Source organism: Vigna umbellata, chromosome 8 (assembly GCF_029865625.1).
Source record: "Vigna umbellata cultivar VRB3 chromosome 8, Vumbellata_1.0, whole genome shotgun sequence".
Lineage (NCBI taxonomy): Eukaryota > Viridiplantae > Streptophyta > Magnoliopsida > Fabales > Fabaceae > Vigna > Vigna umbellata.
This window is the reverse complement of record NC_142172.1, coordinates 4,521,915-4,540,435: the sequence shown is the minus strand read 5'-3', so window position 1 is coordinate 4,540,435 and position 18,521 is coordinate 4,521,915. Positions and strand designations below refer to the sequence as shown.

The following is an 18,521-nucleotide window of genomic DNA, read 5'->3' as shown; positions in this document are numbered from 1 at the left end:
CTTAGGTGGAACAACAAAACTTTCCTAACAAAAAAGGTATCTATCAGCTTACTTGGGTACAAGACAACTCTTATAACTTCTATCTGTCACGCTCTCTCGCTTTTCCTTTAACTTTTATATTTAAAGAATTGTCAAATTCGAAAAACTGTTGCAATAGGTTTCCCTATCAATACGAAAGCTCTTTAGACGTAATCTACTATTAACGCAATTATACGAACAAAATCTGCATTTCCCTTTAAAAAGCTTTTCAAGGTTCAATCAATAAAATATGGAAGTACCATAATTTGAAGGCTTCACATAATTAAGAGTGAAGCCAAAGGCAACGAATCCATTGAGATAGAGTACCATTCCTATTACAACATGTTTTAAGAGGAAGTCTGTTTCCTTCAGTTCAAGAATATCCAAATATATGTACAGAATGATATACGTTAAACTAAAGTAGAATGAATATGTTGCTTATTTATCCTTCGTTTCCTCAGGCAAAGCAGAAGCTTTGCATATAGGACATACTTTCTTCATTGATAACCACTTTCTAATGCAACTCACATGGTAATCATGCCCACAAGCTTTCAGCGTTCCAACATCGTCCACGTTCTTGTATTCTTCCTGCGATTTTCACCATGGATCAGTTAAACAACGGACTAAGGCCATCTAAATTTCAAAAGGGGTCATCAACTAAATTTATTTGGCGTCACTATATTATTTTATTCTGAATGGAACAAGGAAACATACCAGGCAGATTGCACAAGCTTCTTCTTGACTTGGCTCGGATGAACAGTATATCGTTTCTGTCAAATACTTGGAAATCAAATCCTCAGATAATCCTGTGCTGACATGGCCTATTCTCTCTCCGAGTGCAAGGAGTTCCTGGTTGAGCCAAACATCCAAATGATTAATTTTTTTACAGTACATGATATTAATTGTAAGATGCGAAACAACAATAATTACCTCATAACTCATGTTGTCTATGTCCATCCTCATGTCTCTATGCTGATCAATCATATTCCTACCATAAAGTGAAGTGCGATCAACAATCATGAAACCCTGTAAGAACAATAAAACCAAACTTGAGTCATACACCCTCAATGAAAGAACAAATTTGAGACTAAAGCCCAAAACTACAATTTTGCTAATACTAGGTTAATAACTAGTCAACTTCACGAAGGATTTATAGGAGCCAACATGCCAATGAAGTTTGCTAGCTCACCAAATATCTCAATCAATGTTATATATAGCTATACTGGAGCCAGGGTAAAAAATATAAACATGGCACGTGTGTTTCCAATCATTACTCACAAGAACAAAGCTCTTGAGAGAAGATGCAATAGATACCTCAAAGTTAAATTGATCATTAAGACCAACCTCATCAGCCAATGCTCGATATCTATCACTATGTATTCTTGACCTTCCATTTCTATCATTGCTGTGCCAGCCAATGGTGGTCAATGGCCTTGGATGTCTAGAAGAGTAACTTTCAGCCACCATATGCAATCCATCATCAGAAGGTGCCATGCGACCCAAGCGCAAGCTGGAAGAAGCCCTAAAAGTTGGAGTAGATCTTTGAGAGTAGTTACTGCGAACTCCTCTAGCAGGTTGAGCCGGACAATTACTATGAAAACTTTGTGGAGCAGTAGGATTTCTGTTAGTTCCAAATTCATTATGAAAACCTCCAACATCTACTGGAGCATTACTAGAACCATTTCCAACAAGGAAATGATTAGCCTCATGATTAAAAGCATTTGCATCTGCATTTTAACAAAAAAGGTCACTTCAAATATAAAGTAGAGGCGATTAGAATGTATTCTGTTGGTACCAAATTACAAACTAACCTGATGATGGCACCCTTCCATGAGCAAGACACACACTCATTTGGCTCCAATCCCTTGTCAAAGATCCAGATGTTTGAGTAGAAAGATCTACCATGCTGGAATGGTCCATTTGGGGACCGGTAGAGAATGAGTTGTGTGAATGAGTATTCGATAAATGGGTCCTAGCCAGGTTGGATTCCAAATCAAGTGTAGAACGACTCCTCACATTCCTTAAAGAACTCTCACCCCGTATTGAAAGGCCTCTACCTCTAAATGAGGGTGTCATATTCACATGATCGGGTGTCATATTAACATGATCCCAAGGCATATATAGTGAATCCATAGTGGGCTTCTCAGGCCGCAATTCTGAAGATGTAGGACGATCAGCTGCATTTGCACTTGCAGCATTAAAACATCTGCTTGTACTTCCTCTCTCACAGACTGAAGGAACTCCAGGGCTCTTCCGCTTGTGAGGCCCAGGCCCTCGCCCATTTCCCATTGTGAGATCAATAAAACCACCATTAGCAACCGGAAATGATTGTCTGTCATAATTGGAACTAGAAGGCTGGTGTACATAATTTTCAGACACCGCATAAAACATTCCACCACTTGATGGATGCAGAAAATGATCATTAGAAGTGCCTGATATATCTGTTTGATGAGAGGGTGCTTCAATGTTGAGACTTGTTGAGGTATACCCATTTGACCTTGGAGCAGTGTTCCAATGAGATGGAAAAGAGATGCTATCTATGGACATATTTTCCATAGGATAAATAAAAGAGCCATTGTCGGAAGTGGTACTCCTACCTGCAATAGAGATCCAATCTAATTGATATGACTATGACTATTTACAAATAGTGGCCACAAAAAAAAGGCCAATAACCAAAATAAAAACAACAAATATGCCATTTCAAGTAACACTACCAAGGTTCACATATTGTTGATCAGTATGCATATGATTCCAGTTCTGGTCAGGTTCACCATCAAGCATTGGAGTTGAGCTATATAAATGTCTATGCCCCATGACTCGCTAGCAATCTCACGAGTCAAAATAGACAGTATAGCTAAGTTATTACAGCAAATAACTCAACCTGCAAGAGAAAAGGGCATGTGAATATATCAGTAACAAAATACAAAGTTCAAAAAAATCAAGCAACAACATTTCAAAGTTACAAAGTATGTGAAAGACAAAATTCATCCATGATAGAAACATGTTAAATTAACACAAAATAAATAACCATTTGTATTTATCTATTTTATTCCATTTCAAACACACTCACTTGAAACTGGAGAGCTTTATCATACATACATACATAATATTTAACAAGATCCAGGTAAAAATCTTATTTGAAAGAAAATCAGTGTGTATTCTAAAGAGTTGTTTGGATCTTAAATTCAATTTAAACACCCAGGGTGAAAATCCCGCATTGCATGCAGAACTTCAACATATTCACAACATGTAGAGTAAAGACTCAAGAAAAGTGAATCATTTACAGGTTAATTGGAAATATTTGCAAGGGACAATTGAGAGAGAGGACAACAAATATGTAGACGCAAACTCAAGTGAAAAGAACTAGAGTTAGAAATAGAAAGTCACATGTCCATGGTGTAACCTTCTTCCTGAAAAAAGGTAATTACTATCATAATCATAAATTGTCATTAACACGGAGTTGATACTAAGGGATAATTTAGACAATCTTGCAAGGCTAGGGAGCATATAATCTATAAATCATAATTTCAAATTTAGTACAAATACAGTCTTAGTATATTACAAAAAAAGTAGTCCTACAATTAAATCTAGCCTGACCTTCCTCTTCCACTTACAGCATATACAAGCACCACTGGCACTTCCACATGTCTAGTCAATAGAAAAATTCCTTAGATTATCGATATATTATTCATCAGTTTACATCATTTGTAATTCAATCCTTTACAGGCAAACGGATCTAGGCCTACAGAAGACCACCTAGCTTGAAGCTTCAGGTCCAGCTGCCAAGAATACCAAAGAAAATATCGAAGGGGTAAATAAGAAGTAACTAACTGATATAGGAGCTCAATGGATATCAAGATGATGTGTTTAATCAGCCAAAAGGACAATACTCACAGCATGAACTATACTATCTATGTTAGTGTTCCAATTAACCACCGAAATTGCATGATAGGTGTAGGCTACAGCCCTGTGATTTAGAACGCCATCAACAGGCATGCACAAAAAGAGAAGCATGACTACCAGCCACACAATTTGGCAGAGTGAGTAGAATCGCCACTGGCAATTATTTCTGGAGAGGAGGAAATATATGCTTCTGGTCATCAAGGCGTGGGAATTCGGTGTAAACTGACAGAAACTGGCCTGTAAAATACTAAACAGGTGCCACTCATATACTCCTTAACCGTAACAAATACCAAGAGTCCCAGTAAGTCCAATCACTTGAAGCCAAACTAATGGGATGTCTCTTCATTGACACAAGAAAATATAAATGAGGGAAAAGGGACATAGTTGAGATTTAAATTAGACGGATAACGGTTCCTCACTCTAGCTTATTATGAGTAACAGCATATGACTTAAAAAGAGGAGTGATTGGAAGTAGGATGACTCAAGCAACAGACTTACCTGGCAAGGTTTACAAACAGCAAATGTTAGCATTCCTATCATTTTCCTGCACTTGAAAAATATAATCAACTAATGTGCTCAACCAGGCACAAAAGGAAAGACTCCTAAATTTTCCTGATAATAAGTATCAGTAGGAAAGACAAGACCAACTAAACACAAATAATTTATGCAAATACAGTGTATAAACTAAAAAACAATGTATTTGAACTACAATGGTAATTTGTTATTCGAGGGGGAAATGGAATAACAAGAAGGAAAAAGGTTTAATAAAACAAGTTATATATCTCACAATAATTAAAAGATGAATCCACAGTCAGAACGAAAACAATTTCACCCAGATTATCTTATAGAAAACACAAGAGTCCGGGGAAAAAAATACTATCAAAACTAGACTACAGTTTTTACTACAAGGAAATGGAGTATTTCTCATATGTCACAAATAGTTTAAGAACCAGAACCATCTACTTCCAATACCACCATCTAATAATCTCCAAATCACAAAATTGTAACATAATTAGAGTATAGGAGAGCAGAAAGAACCCTTCATGATTATAATGTACAGATGGTCGCAACCAGGCAAGCACAACAGTCAAGAAAATAGAAGTTACATTATCCCAGATGTTACAATTTAAAGCCAAAATAAGAGGGATGAGGCACGCCCATCCTCGTGAGTTAAATTTGGTTCATTCATTTCATTTTAGAGAGGAAAGAAACAGATTAAAACCATTCAAGAATGTTAAAATCATTCATTAACTATATGAAATCAAATCAGCACAGTACAAAGATCATGCCTCTGACCATCTACATTTTACATGTCTCCAGATATTGGCAACGTCGGAAATGTACACACTTAAAAGAAGTCACTGTGCATGCAGATTGTTTTCAAAAATGTTACAAAGCAATTTTTGAAGAAAATGGGTGAATAACATAACAAAGTACAAAAGACTCAAGCCCACAACAATCCATTAGAAGCAAATTAAAAATATATTAAATAATTAGAACCGGTAATTATCATAAAAATAAAAACAGATTTAACTTGGTTTTCAATTATCAATAAACATAAAGCTCTGGGTTTACTTTCAAATTTCACTATAATCAAAATACTAATAATACCCTTACAGAGATATAAATGGATATCAAGACAGATAAAGCTGAATAAAGCCATGATGATTATGATTTCAAAACATAGGCCTCCGGTGTTTGATGTAATCTAGCTGTAAATAATATTGCATTTCTTATGAAATATATTTCTAAATCTTGTAATATCTGAATTAAATGGAATAAGAAAATAAAATAAAAAGGACTTAATTAAATTTTAAATTCCTCGAAAATTTGAGTATTTTCAATTGAATCTTTCTTAAGTTCTTTTGATATATTGAATACTCAATCTTTATATGTTTCAATTGAATCACTACCTTATAATTTTTTTCATTAATTGGGTGACATGATTGTTATATAACTCTTACTTATTTCACATGTTAAAAAATGAGTTTTTGTGATTGATATAAAATGATATTACAGTTAATGTAAAACGGTAACTTTTATTACTTTCACTAAAAATGTGTGGGATAACAAGAATGATCTTACCAATGGTGGTGAAGGGGATAGTCCCTTGGTTGTTGTAGGTGATGACATGGAAGTCAAGCATGATAACTTCATTATCCAACATATTTTCAATGAAAACAATAAAAGTCACTTCTTATTTTTACATAAACCGCAATATTATTTTTATATTAACCATAGAATCTCACCTTTTTTTAATACACACATGGAAACAAGTGGACAAGATGACAAAGTAATATACAATCACATTACCGAGTTAACAAAAAGTTAAACAACAACTCAATTGAAAAATTTTTAAAATTTGAGTACTTAATAGACCAAAAAAATTAATAGAATTAATTGAAAATACCTAAATTTAGGAGGAATTTGAAACTTAATCAAGCCAATAAAAAACTTTAAATTCAATGCAATGACGATATTTCCATATAAAAAAAAATTGCCTTTTTCCATAATACCAGCAATCAAAGCACATCCCAACATTCAATTGTAATAACCTCTCTTCACAAACCAGAGGGACAAAGTAAAAAAACTGAATGAGGCCTGCCTTAACAATGTCCACTGTCCCCAATAAGAGATGACAATTCAAAAGTAGGACGAATAAGTTAAAACTAAGAAGAATTTTGCCAGCCCTCAAACTAGCTAATACAAAAGGCAGAAAGTCCTGCATTATGGCTATGTTATGAAACACTCTTGACACTAGTTTCCATCCATTCCTCAACATTTAGGAACATGAGTGAAGATAAATTTGTGGTGATCAAACGGCTTCTCTGTCAGTAAACCCAAGGTTCATATCCAAATAAAGAATCATCGAGCACTACACCAAATCCAACAATGAGTAGGTAAGCTAATGGAGGAATCAACTTATGGCAGAATAACAAGAATGACCAGCATAAATGGAAGTTCATATCAATTCAGGGCAAATGAACAGTAGTCTCCAGCATCATATGCGCTATTGGTCCAACATTGAAGTCTATATAGTGCATACCAATGTGCAGTGAATTCTTTGTCAATGCTGTCACTGCTATGCTCATTATACATCCCCACAAGCAACACCACCACAATAGGAAGCGTAATGTCAAATTCAAAACAAGAAGAATTTGACAAAGGCATACAGAAGTCACTGGGTCAAAAGAGTATCAAGGTTTGCAAACATCTCATCTCAGCCCCCAGACCCACTAATAGAACTATAACAATAAAATACGGCATAAAATGCCATATCACGCCCTAGATTGCCCGTTGCACTACAAACCAATATCTTGCCTCACCAAACATTGGAATGTGACAGAGCAATTACCACAAGATCCTCAGCGGCCATTTCATACCAGAAAAGCACCCAGTCCCAGATGATGGAAGAACTTCATCTAAAAGGCCACATTCTTGTTGAATAAAGCCTATGCAATTCTTCCAATTAACAAAGGATCTTTGGTGTAAAATTCTTTCTGTTTCCTATATGAAAGTCGGCATATAACAATGCATACAGGCAGCAATATGCTAATATATCCTGACATAAAGGTTCGTCATGCCAAAGTCATCATTTCTACAGCCATCCCTTTAACCCAAGACTCAAAAATCCCTGCTACATCATATGTGATTCAGACAACGTAATTGAGAAACCAAATGGAGAAATTCATTCACTTCCATAACCTGTACAGTACAAATGCGAAGGCAAACAAAACCAGCTCTCACCAATGATAATAGTAATATATTACTGTAATATGAACGCAAAGGTAAAGTAATAATATACCAAGAAACTGCTTGAAAAGTCCATGAAGGGTAAATTACTAAAGAAAAGTGGGGAACAGAGACAAGTAAGAAGAATTTCCGATGCAAGTCATCTCACCAGCGCATGCAGATGTAGAGATGTATAATACACCACCAGCACCAAGAAACCTGCATAATAAAACAAATCATCTAAACCTAAGGGATTCGAAGAATATCTGAACAAAACCAGGACCAACAATATATGCCAGAGCAGCCAATATTCAAAACCACAATTAGTGTTCAAGACTTCAACTACAAAGCCATATATGCCAATAATATACAACATACAACCACAAGAGGGTGAGCCTAGGAACAACTATAAGGTTGCTGCCTTGTGACTTCGTAGTTTCAAATCCTGGGAACGACCTTTTCACTTGTGCACATACAAAAAAACTCTTTTGGCATACAAAGACAGCAGAAGTTGATAAAATGTCATAACATAAACACTTCTTTTCCTGATCAGTGTTTATGTTATGACTGTAGTTCATGTTTTTACACTTCAGCAATAAAAAAGATACTAAGCAAGAAACCACTCTGTGATGTCAATCCATCAAGCATAAAAATAAATAAACGCGTTATACATGATTTATCATAATAGTTCAAAAAAACTAAATGTACTTCCCAGGAAAATATACGAAGATAACAACATCATGCTATCCATCATCACAGAACAAAAGGGGATGAAAATGAAAAATATAATTTCATTAAAACTAAGACCTTATAAGAATTCCAATTCACATAATTTCTAAAAGCAAGGAGGGTAGAGGAGTACTCCACACAGAAGGGGATACGTCTATAAAACACAACCTCAATCAAAACACATTACACAGATGTATAGATTCTCATTTCCCCTGTTTTAATAATTACTTATTCATAAAAAAAAATGTTTGCGGTTGAGCTAACACAAACAGCGTGATTCGATGGCGACTTTGCCGCAACTACAGAACAAGAGAGCACACACGAAGAAAATCGAAATCCAAACTCATAAACAGCATAATTTCGGAGGGGAAATTTAAAATCCCACACCAAACAAACAATCCGGAAAGCAGAGAGTGGTGATACAGAAACAAAAAGCGTAAAGAACGGACAATATTCTCTTCTCTGAAGAGAAAGGGAAAAAAATCACAGACGCCCCTCGGAGAGGGCGATGACACGTTGGAAATAAGCAACGAGAAGATCGGCAGCGAAGAAAGTCGAAGCGATCAAGCGAGGGATTGTGGATTTGTGGAAGTCAAAGAAATGAACGCATATACAGTTGGATCATGATGATCATGCATGTAAAAATTGCAAGCACGTGTTGAGAGAACATAAGGTGGAATCGGTAGGATAAACGTGCCTTGAAAATCGGTTAAGGTGGTGCTGCGACGGCGGAGCTCCGATCTTTGAAAAACGGAAAGAGGAAGATAGAAGAGAGAGAAGAAAGAAGGAGAAGAAGATGTGAAATTGTCGTGAGAAGGAGACAATGAAATAAAGCGGTTGTACGCAGAAATAAGAAACAAGAGGAGGAGAAATTCGCTGCACTGCCCAATCTTACCGGTTACCTATACCATCAGTATTCACTCCTTCCATTAATAATTACTAAACACATCTACAACATTTTTCTTTTATTATTTAATTTAATTTTACTTTACTTTACTCTATGCATTTCGCCTTTGCTTCTAACTTTTTTTTTATTTGAGATTTTTTTTTACCTAAAGATTATCTAGCATATTTTCCTTTTTTACAATGAAAATTAATAATATTATCGAAATAAAACTATGTAATTCATCGATTATATTCATGTTTCAACTCTTTCATTTTACATTAGTTAGATCTGATAGCATGTTATTAATACATATTTAATTTCTCTTAAGAAATGGAATAATAGATTTCTCATTTTCTATATTTTAATAGATTTTAATGAATGGTAAAATTAAAATGCGGTAGAAACAATACATTAAAAAGTGTGCTGCTAATAACCCTCCTCTCTCTCATAAATATTAACAGAGTTTTGAATTAATTATTACAAATAATAATAAGTTAAGAGTTTTAAATTATGCTAACTCTAAACTATATATTTCAAACGAAATATCTTGCTTGCACATTAAATATTTTGGATATGCTTTTTTTTAATAAATAATAAAAATTATCAACAATGAATTTTATATCAGAAACTGTTTTTAAAAAAATTAACAAAATCAACTGAAGTTGTTATTTTTATTGGTACATATGATTAAGTTATAAATATTTTATATTAAAAGATAGAAAATATTATTAATTTTAGGTGAACTAGTATCGTCTTCAAGCATGTGTAAACTCTGATTTGTCACATGAAAAAGTCTATCTACAAAGACTTCAACATTCAAATCCGATAAAAAAAAAATATTGTGTAAGTATGAAAATAAAATTAAAAAAAAAAAGTATTGAGTGACTATACTTCATGATATCGTATAAATATTTATAATTTTTTTTGTAAATAAGTTAGTATAGTAATAAATAAAATAAACTCAATATATAATAACACATTAACAATGTAATAACTGGATTTAGTATACACTTACCTAAATTATATTTATATATCTGATATAATATTGCGTACAGATTTCATACTTGAATTTCATTTATTAAACTATTTTGGGTTTGTTAATAAATAAAAATAATAATGTAAATTTGGACAGGTACAATTATAAAAACCTGGAAGTTAGATTAATCACAACTTTAGTAGTTATATTTCATATATCTGTTAATATTTAAATAATTTATCGATGAGTAGAATATATTGTATATTTTATCTGTGTAAAATAATAATTTATAGGACATAGGAATGGAGAGAGTGTATTTAATGTGTGTAATTATTTATATATTTTGTTTTGGGATGGGTGCATGTTTACCTCTTTAGTGCTTGATTTGTTACTGTTGAATCAAAATGCGATTTGTTACTGTCAGAACGTTTTGGGCTTTGCGGATGCGTGTTGACTAGAATCAGCTAGTTTTTCAGTGACAGAAGCAAGTTGTATGGGTTGGATTAACTCACGTAACACGTGACTTCACCCAACATGTTTTTCGAATGTATTTTTTACATTCTTATTTTTTTCAAAAACAATAATTCTACTACTACTTTTACCCTTCTCAAGGATGGAAAATTTAACTTTATTGTTTTAGGAATCCAAAATATGCAACAAAATCTTCTCATCACTTTCATTATTTTAATATAGCGTACAAATAAACGGCCGATGATTCTTCATTTTAAATTCCTTACATAGAAACTAATGTTGAGGCGGTTGGATCTATTGAAAAAAAGTTCATGCAAAGATACAAAATATTATCATCTTCAAATTAAAACCTTAAAACAATAAATTAATAAGTTTTATATCTTTATATAATATTTTATTTTTTTATTTTTATACAATGTGAAATTTAGATTCAGGTTTGAACTTTCAACACAGACGTTATGTTGCACTCATATTTATCATAAAGAATGAAAAGTAAATCATATTTTTGAAGAAGAATTGTGACAAGAGTTTGAATGTTAAATATATATATATATATATTGAAAAAAAAGAAAGAAAAGTGTGACATATTGTTAATTAAAAGGATTAAGAAAACAATGAATTATTGAAAGGCATTGAAATCACTTGTTCGAATTATGGTATATATTGATGAGTAACATCATCCTTTAAAAAAATGATAGGTTGTATCAAATTTAATGCCTCCTCTCATGTGCTTATCATTCCACCAAAACACGTACGATGGGCTGGATGGAAATTTTAATGCTGGAGGACGATAATTATATATATATATATACCCATGCATTATGAATTTTTAACATATTATCATTATAAAGATGTATATAATTAATGTGTTAGATATGTAACACCTTATTATTATTCTTACAACACTAACACAGGCAAGTCTTTTTACATTTATCTTAGTTCTAATGGTACTGCAGATAAGTAAATTTACACCGCACTATATCATATTCGATGAAAATATATCATAATAAGTTCAACGTAAATGCGTCTATTTATATGGAGTTATACTGACATAAAAAAAAATACTACAATAAAATAAATATTTTTAAAATTATTTCAGTTTAGCGTAGTATGGAGAATTTTGATAAAATTGAGTAAGAGTTGGTAAAACTTAGATGAGAAAAAATTGTGAAAGTTCAAAAGTATTCAGTTCAATAAGTGATCTAACCTTTATTTCAAATTTGATTTTTATTTTCATTAACTCTTTTTAACTTTATAAAAAGTCCTTCATTTGATCAAGTTTAGAAGTATTCATTTCAATTTAGTTTTTTTATTGGTGGTAGAAATGAATTAATGTGAGAACTTTCAATTTTTATTTAAATGTTATAAAAGTCAAAAAATATAAAACCTTTTTTTACAACTACAACATATATATTTTATAATGACAAACACAACAAACAAAATAAGAGGATATTAATACAAAGTTAAGATTGAGTTTTCCAATAAACTTCCACGATAAATAAAAATGTATAGCGAATCAAAACTAACGACGACGCAAAAAAAAAAAAATGAATCCCTAAATCACTATCATTTTGTCATGGAGACCAAATCCTAATTCGCAAGAGTAGTTTTATTATATGAATTTAAATAAAAGAAATGGTTAGAAATAAGGGAAAGGGAGTTATCCCTGAAGCAGAGGTGGTTCTTTGGGGATGAGAAACAACAAATGAGAGAGTGACATGTAAAATTGAAGGTAGCAAAGTGAAGACTTTTCTTCTTCTTTTCCTTTTATTCTCTTGCCCCTTCCCTTTTAGTTAATTAATGAAGCAATTATCGTGATGAATAGAAAGAAGAAAATGCCCAAAACTTGACTTCAAGATAGGGATAAAAAATGCTGAACTATGTACAATGCACTGAGAGCAAAAGTTAGGGTGGACCCAAAGGAACATGTGCATACGCATTTCGTTTATTAGGGTTACCAAATTAACCTTTTTTTTTTTTACAACCAGGTCCCCACTTTCTTCACTTTGCTTTGCTTTCACACCCACGAATTGCAGCACGGTCACTCACACGCTTCCACCAAACCAACTCACTTTACCCTATTCTTTTTGGCACCACACTCGATCAATTTTTATATTATTCATTATTTTTCAATTGGGTATTTCGATTGATTGGATTTTTTTTATTTAATTATCTTCTAAATAAATAATTGTGTGACCTAATTGGTATCTGCATTCAATATTGTCACGTTTGCACACTTTTAATCAAATTTCTCATTTCTTCTATATTTCCACCTCTAACTCTTCAAATATATTCTTTTACAAGTCTAAAGGTTTATTCTATGATATTTTTACCGTAAACTCGCACAGTTCACTTAGGTGGAAAACTTAATTAAAACCTAGCATAAATTCAATGATCTATTTAAAAAATAATAATTAGAAATTTAATGAAGAAGGTTAAACAATTCATAAACTTACGAAGTTTTACTCATTTACTGTCTGTGACAAACTTTATTTGAGTGAAATATCGTTATTATCTGCAATGAAACTGTCTCTTTAAATATTTAATGCAAATATATATATATATATATATATATATATATATATATTAATTTGAAAATATTGACTAAACTAAATAAAATAATAAATATTAATTTATTCACATTAATATTAGTTTTTATATCAATTTTAAGTTCACAAAAAAATTATAATTAATTACTATATTTAAGCTATAGTATGTAAAAATCTAGAAAATATAGTATTAGAGTTAGTAGGTATATTAAAATAATGAGACCGAGTATTTTATTATAAAATAATTTTATAATATAAATAGAACTAAACTCGTTTCATTACTTAACACTCTATCTCTCTAAAATTATTTTTTTTAGTTCTCTCTCACTTCTCTTTAAGAGTTCCTAATCTCAAGTCATCTATTTGACGATCAGAAGGTGTTTAGACGATCACGACGTCAAGGTCTACCTTTTTATCTGAACAATTTGGCGATTAGAGCATGTAAGTTTCGTTTCTTTTTTCTTAATTTCCCTTTAACCTGTAATCATGCAAAGGATATTTTTTTGCACGAGTAGAGTCTCTCTTTCTTGATTCTTAGCTCAATTTAGGTTCTAAGGTTTGTTTCCTATCACCAATCGGTGATTTGTAGGTTTTCCTAGAGTTTCCTTACGATGTAAACAATTGTTAGGGTTTTATAGAGCTGTGCAGATTTCATTGATGTAAGGGAAGCTAGAGTTGCTTTAATTTATTATTAATTGTATATGTTGATGAGTTTAGGAGTATTGAGCTGGTTGAATGAAATTTTGTCTTATAAGTAGATGTGGAGTAGTCAATTTGTGCATTTTAAATGTGTGGCGATGAACTGTGATTGTGAAGCATATTGTATGATGATTTGGTTGTTATTGAATGTACAAAATGTTAGAAATCCTTTATAAGATTGGTTGGTTATGAGTAGGTGCAATTTATCTTTGTTTAGAGCTAGTTTTGAGGAAATGGAGTAGTGAAAAATTGATTTGGGAGTTAGGTGCTCAATTGGTCAATGGTGATAGTCTTGGTAAGTTATTTGGGACCTATTAGAGTCCTTAAAATGGTTGAAATTATGCCAAAAGTGGTAGAATGCAATTTGGGTCTATAGGTTGAGTTTTGTTAGATTTTGAAGTTTAGTTTGGTTAGTAAACACTTTAGAATGAGGTTAGGATGGTTTAGACACAATTGTTCAAGCTTAATTAAGTATATAACACGATCTAGGAGGATTAGAAGTTTGGAAAAATACCTCATTTGGTCATTTTGGTGCATGTTGCATAATTCTACAGTTTGGTGTTGGACAATTATGCAGACTCGTTGAGCGAGTGGCTGTAGGTCTGGCCCACTGTCTCAGGCCTCGACTAGTGAATTTGGGTCGTTGAGCGAGTGATTTGGGGGTTTGGGCCATTATCTCTACTTTCGCACAATGAGCTGGGTCGCTGAGTGAAAGTTTGGGGTTTGGGATCCCTGAGACTTTTATTCGCACAACGAGCGGGATCGCTGAGCGAAGGGTTTGGGGTCTGGGAACACTGTATGTGTATTCGCACAACGAGCCAAGTCGTTGAGCGAGAGAATCCTATGGTCGCTCAGCGAGAGTAGTCGCTAAGCGACTGGTCCAAGTTAGTTTTACTCTTTCCTTCTTTGTTCTTGATTGATTTTAGTTATGCCTTGTTTCCTTATGGATGATGTATAATTATGCATGAGAGTATATGATTATCATAGTTAGGTATTGAGATTCAAAGTGAAAGTATGTGGTTTCAAATTTATGTAAGTAAGTTCCAAAGTGGAATCTCTTGGTGAGATTCAAGTATGTTTAGAATGAATGCAGGGAGCTCAGTCTTGGGGGTTATCCTGAACTCCAATGGTCTTTCATTCTCAAGTAGAGAGGATTGACACATGTGGTGAGGAGTAGTAGGAGGTCTTAGTATTGGGGGTTTCCAGTATGCTCCAAGGCGTGGAACAGACTAACCTTGTGAGTGTGGTAGGGTGAAACCCGTTGGCAATGGCTTTGCAAAGCAGTGGAGGCCACCACAAGTGCACAACCCGCCACAACTCGGCAATCATTCTAAGTCCGGACAGTCAAGTCTAAGTCATAACATGTTTAGGATGTTTAAAGTTAGTTATTCTCTATGCATGATTTATTGTGTTCAGTATATTCTATCCATGTATGAATCTTTTTGTATCTAGCTTACCCTTCTATGTGTACTTGTATTTGTATGTGGCTATTTTCTTTGGTTGACTATGATCATCCGGTGGGTGTGAACAAAGGGAGATGAGCTTTCAGTGGAGCAGGCTCTTGACAGAGGATATGCTACTATTTAGTTGGCTTTAGACTAGTTTTTTGTATAAATTTCGTTTAGCTGTTTCTATATAAAGTTTAAAATTTATAGTTGGTTTTGGATAATTGTAAGTTTATACTTTATATTTTGGTCTATAATTGTTTTATCATACTAATTATGTGATGACTATGATATGGTTAAACACTATATTTTGGGATGTTACATAGTTTCTTTTGAAGTTTAATGGAAGAGAAATATATGCAAAATAATTTTTTTTATTTAAAAGTATGTAAGATTTGTGTGTACTATAACAAACCTTAAATTCATTAGTATATTTGAGGTATAGTCTTTTTGAAGTTTAATGATTGAAGGAAAGTGTATATATATATATATATATATATATATATATATATATATATATATAATACTTTTATTTTTTATTTAAATGTATGTAAGATTTTTGTTTGTACTAAAACAAACTCTCAAGTTGAGAGTTAAGAGTGTCCATTGTGAGCTTTCTTCACAAATGATATTAATGTTTCAATTTCAAATTTGCTAATATAATATTGTTATAATCAATTATCACATTTGATGTATGGTTCTGATGGACAAATTTGTAAGCACCAAAATATGATGTCACAAACTTGTTTCACAATCGGCAAGTATGACCGAATCGTTCAAGTAATAAAACTTGGTAAGACCAAGTATCGTTCTTCCCAAAGGACTCACGGCCTAGTTTAGTTATGTGGTTTCTTGATTAACTAAGACTTACAAACGAAATATTTGGGTTTAAAATGCAAGACAGAAAATAAACATGTATGCATGAATTTTGATCAATGGCAAAGACAAAAGATAAACACTTTCAATGGAATATATGAATGAATATGTTGTTGGGGGTCAATTTCATCTCATCCACTCTCATACATTTTAGGAATTCAACATTCAAATCATCATTGTTAATGCCACTCTCTAAAGTACCATTCTAGATGGCTTCTCCCTAATCAAATAGTTCATACAATTCCTAGCATTCCTAATGATTAGTTTATTTTGCGCAGGAGCTTAAGGCAACCAATATAATATTGTCAGTATAATATTGGGAGAAATTCCCCAGATCTAGATTTCCCCGTACGTGTCCGTATCAACAAAACCAATGATCATGCATTAGAATGAGTTAAACAATGCAAGCATTAATCAAAGAGGAAAAACCCTAACTAATGATGAAAGAAAGCATATGTCTTAATTTAAAGATGTACTCAACAAATCCATATATGAGAGCTTCAAGAGATTACTTTGACTCCCCAACAAACATACAAGGTTTAGTTCACCATATTCATGGTGAACCTAGATGAATTACAATGAAAGTATGAAAGAATAAACCCAATAAAGGTGAAGAGGTAGCCTGAGCATCCAAGATCCTCCTTCAAAGGGGTGAAAGAGAGAGTGTTTGACTCGTTTCTGCCAAAGATGCCTAACTATAGGACGTACAAGCCCTTATATACTAATCTAGAGTTACAAAAGATTACAAAAGTCCAAGCCCAAAAAGTGTCGCTCAGCGGTATTTACCGCTCAGCGGTGATTGCGCGTCTTCTTTCTTCCCCTCAGCGGCCATTTTGCCCCTCAGCGGTTCCAACGTCACCTCTTGAGTGCCGCTCAACAGTAGTTTGCCGCTGAGCGGTGCCTTCGACTTCTCCTTTTTGCACTCTTTCTTGTCTTTTCTAATGTCCTCTCTCTTATTCTTCACTTCTTTCACCAAATTCACCTCAAAACCTGCACAAAAACACTTAAATCAAGCATAAACCTGTCCAGCTCTCTTATTTCTGAAAATATAAACAAAAGGCATGATTTCAAGCTAGTTTCTAAGTCTAAAGGTTGCTTTTAGTATCAACTTTAAGCATGAAAATAACAGTTTTTCAACTGTTATCACAACCCCAAACTTAGAACTTTGCTTGTCCTCAAGCAAATAAGATGTAACTCCATCTCCAACCAATTCATATGATGGTTCACTCATTCAAAATCCTCTTTTCAAGATAAGTAATAACTTCACTCAAACTTAAGACCAAGAGTTCAATCAAGATGTGCACATGCTTTAGTGTTCACAAAGTCATTTAAATTCCAACAAATGCTATTTTTCATGAATAATCAATCAATTAAGCATGGATGTTCATGTGCTTATGGAATATTTCCTCACTAGGTAAAGTGTTTCACTCAACACACAAGTGTATAAGAGGTAAAGTGTTTCACTCATTCACTCCACTATCACAATGTCACATGAATCAACTTTGCCTTTCATTTAACCACAATCAAATACATTCACAAGCATGCATCATCACAAGGACTTTTCAATGGCTTATAATGTGGCTGGGCTAACAAGAAAATTGGTTTTTCTGGATCACAAAATCCTTGAGTTAAGAGAATCATAACAACACAATCTTCTTATTCATTCCCAACTTTCTTTTGCCTTTGCTTTTGCATTTGCATTGAGCTTTGCTTCTTTTTCTTTTCTTTTCTTTGCATATTCTTACTTTTTAGCTCTTAGCTCAATGCTTTTTCCTTTTTCATGTTTCCCCAATAACCCCAAACTTGAACATTTAACAATACCACACAAGATCTTCTACTTAACTCAAGGTAAAGATTTTCAATCAAGGGTGTTCAGTGTATATTTAAGGCTAAGGGTTCAAAGGATAGAACACAACGTGTTCTCTTTTAGAAGGCTAACTTTATGAATTTGGCCAATAAAAAGGGTTTCAAAAACACGGCCTTTGATTATATGATGCAAAACAAGCAATTGATTCAATCATAGAAAACCTGGGCAAAGTCATTCATGCTTTCAAAGTAATAGCATTCAACAATAACAACTCTGGAGCTCAAAACCTCACATATAAGCTCATTCACATTTGACATGCACATCCTGCTTAATTTCACAATCACAATCATGATATTATGCATTTGTTCACAAAGCTTGTGAATCACCTGTATAAGCATTTTAATGTGCACATCATCTCAACATCATTCAA

General features: G+C 33.2%; 1 protein-coding gene across 4 annotated transcripts; it reads right to left on the bottom strand.

Annotated features, from left to right (window-relative positions):
• Window positions 1–208: 208 nt before the first annotated feature.
• LOC124849220 (uncharacterized) lies at window positions 209–9,231 on the bottom strand. Of its 4 annotated transcripts, none has more exons than XM_088096087.1 (9): window positions 9,080–9,231; window positions 7,727–7,872; window positions 3,616–7,626; window positions 2,733–2,899; window positions 1,830–2,633; window positions 1,363–1,745; window positions 949–1,044; window positions 733–867; window positions 209–606 (listed from the first exon to the last, which is right to left on the bottom strand). In XM_088096087.1, the coding sequence occupies exons 4-9, from the start codon at window positions 2,830–2,832 to the stop codon at window positions 457–459; spliced, it is 1,668 nt and encodes a 555-aa protein (XP_087952213.1). In that variant the 5' UTR covers window positions 2,833–2,899; window positions 3,616–7,626; window positions 7,727–7,872; window positions 9,080–9,231; the 3' UTR covers window positions 209–456. The 4 variants fall into 4 exon arrangements, with proteins under 4 accessions (XP_087952213.1, XP_087952211.1, XP_087952212.1 ...); XM_088096085.1 differs by having other exon boundaries at window positions 1,333–1,745; window positions 9,080–9,230; XM_088096086.1 differs by having other exon boundaries at window positions 1,333–1,745; window positions 1,830–2,615; window positions 9,080–9,230.
• Window positions 9,232–18,521: the final 9,290 nt, after the last annotated feature.

Bases quoted from the DNA above. Each gene is read 5' to 3' on its own strand.
- LOC124849220 (XM_088096085.1), bottom strand. From the start codon at position 2,832: ATGGGGCATAGACATTTATATAGCTCAACTCCAATGCTTGATGGTGAA. The intron at 1,746-1,829 runs GTTAGTTTGTAA...GTTAAAATGCAG, and splicing joins TGGAAGGGTGCCATCATCAG to ATGCAAATGCTTTTAATCAT. The intron at 1,045-1,332 runs GTATCTATTGCA...TTGTTCTTACAG, and splicing joins ATGATCAATTTAACTTTGAG to GGTTTCATGATTGTTGATCG.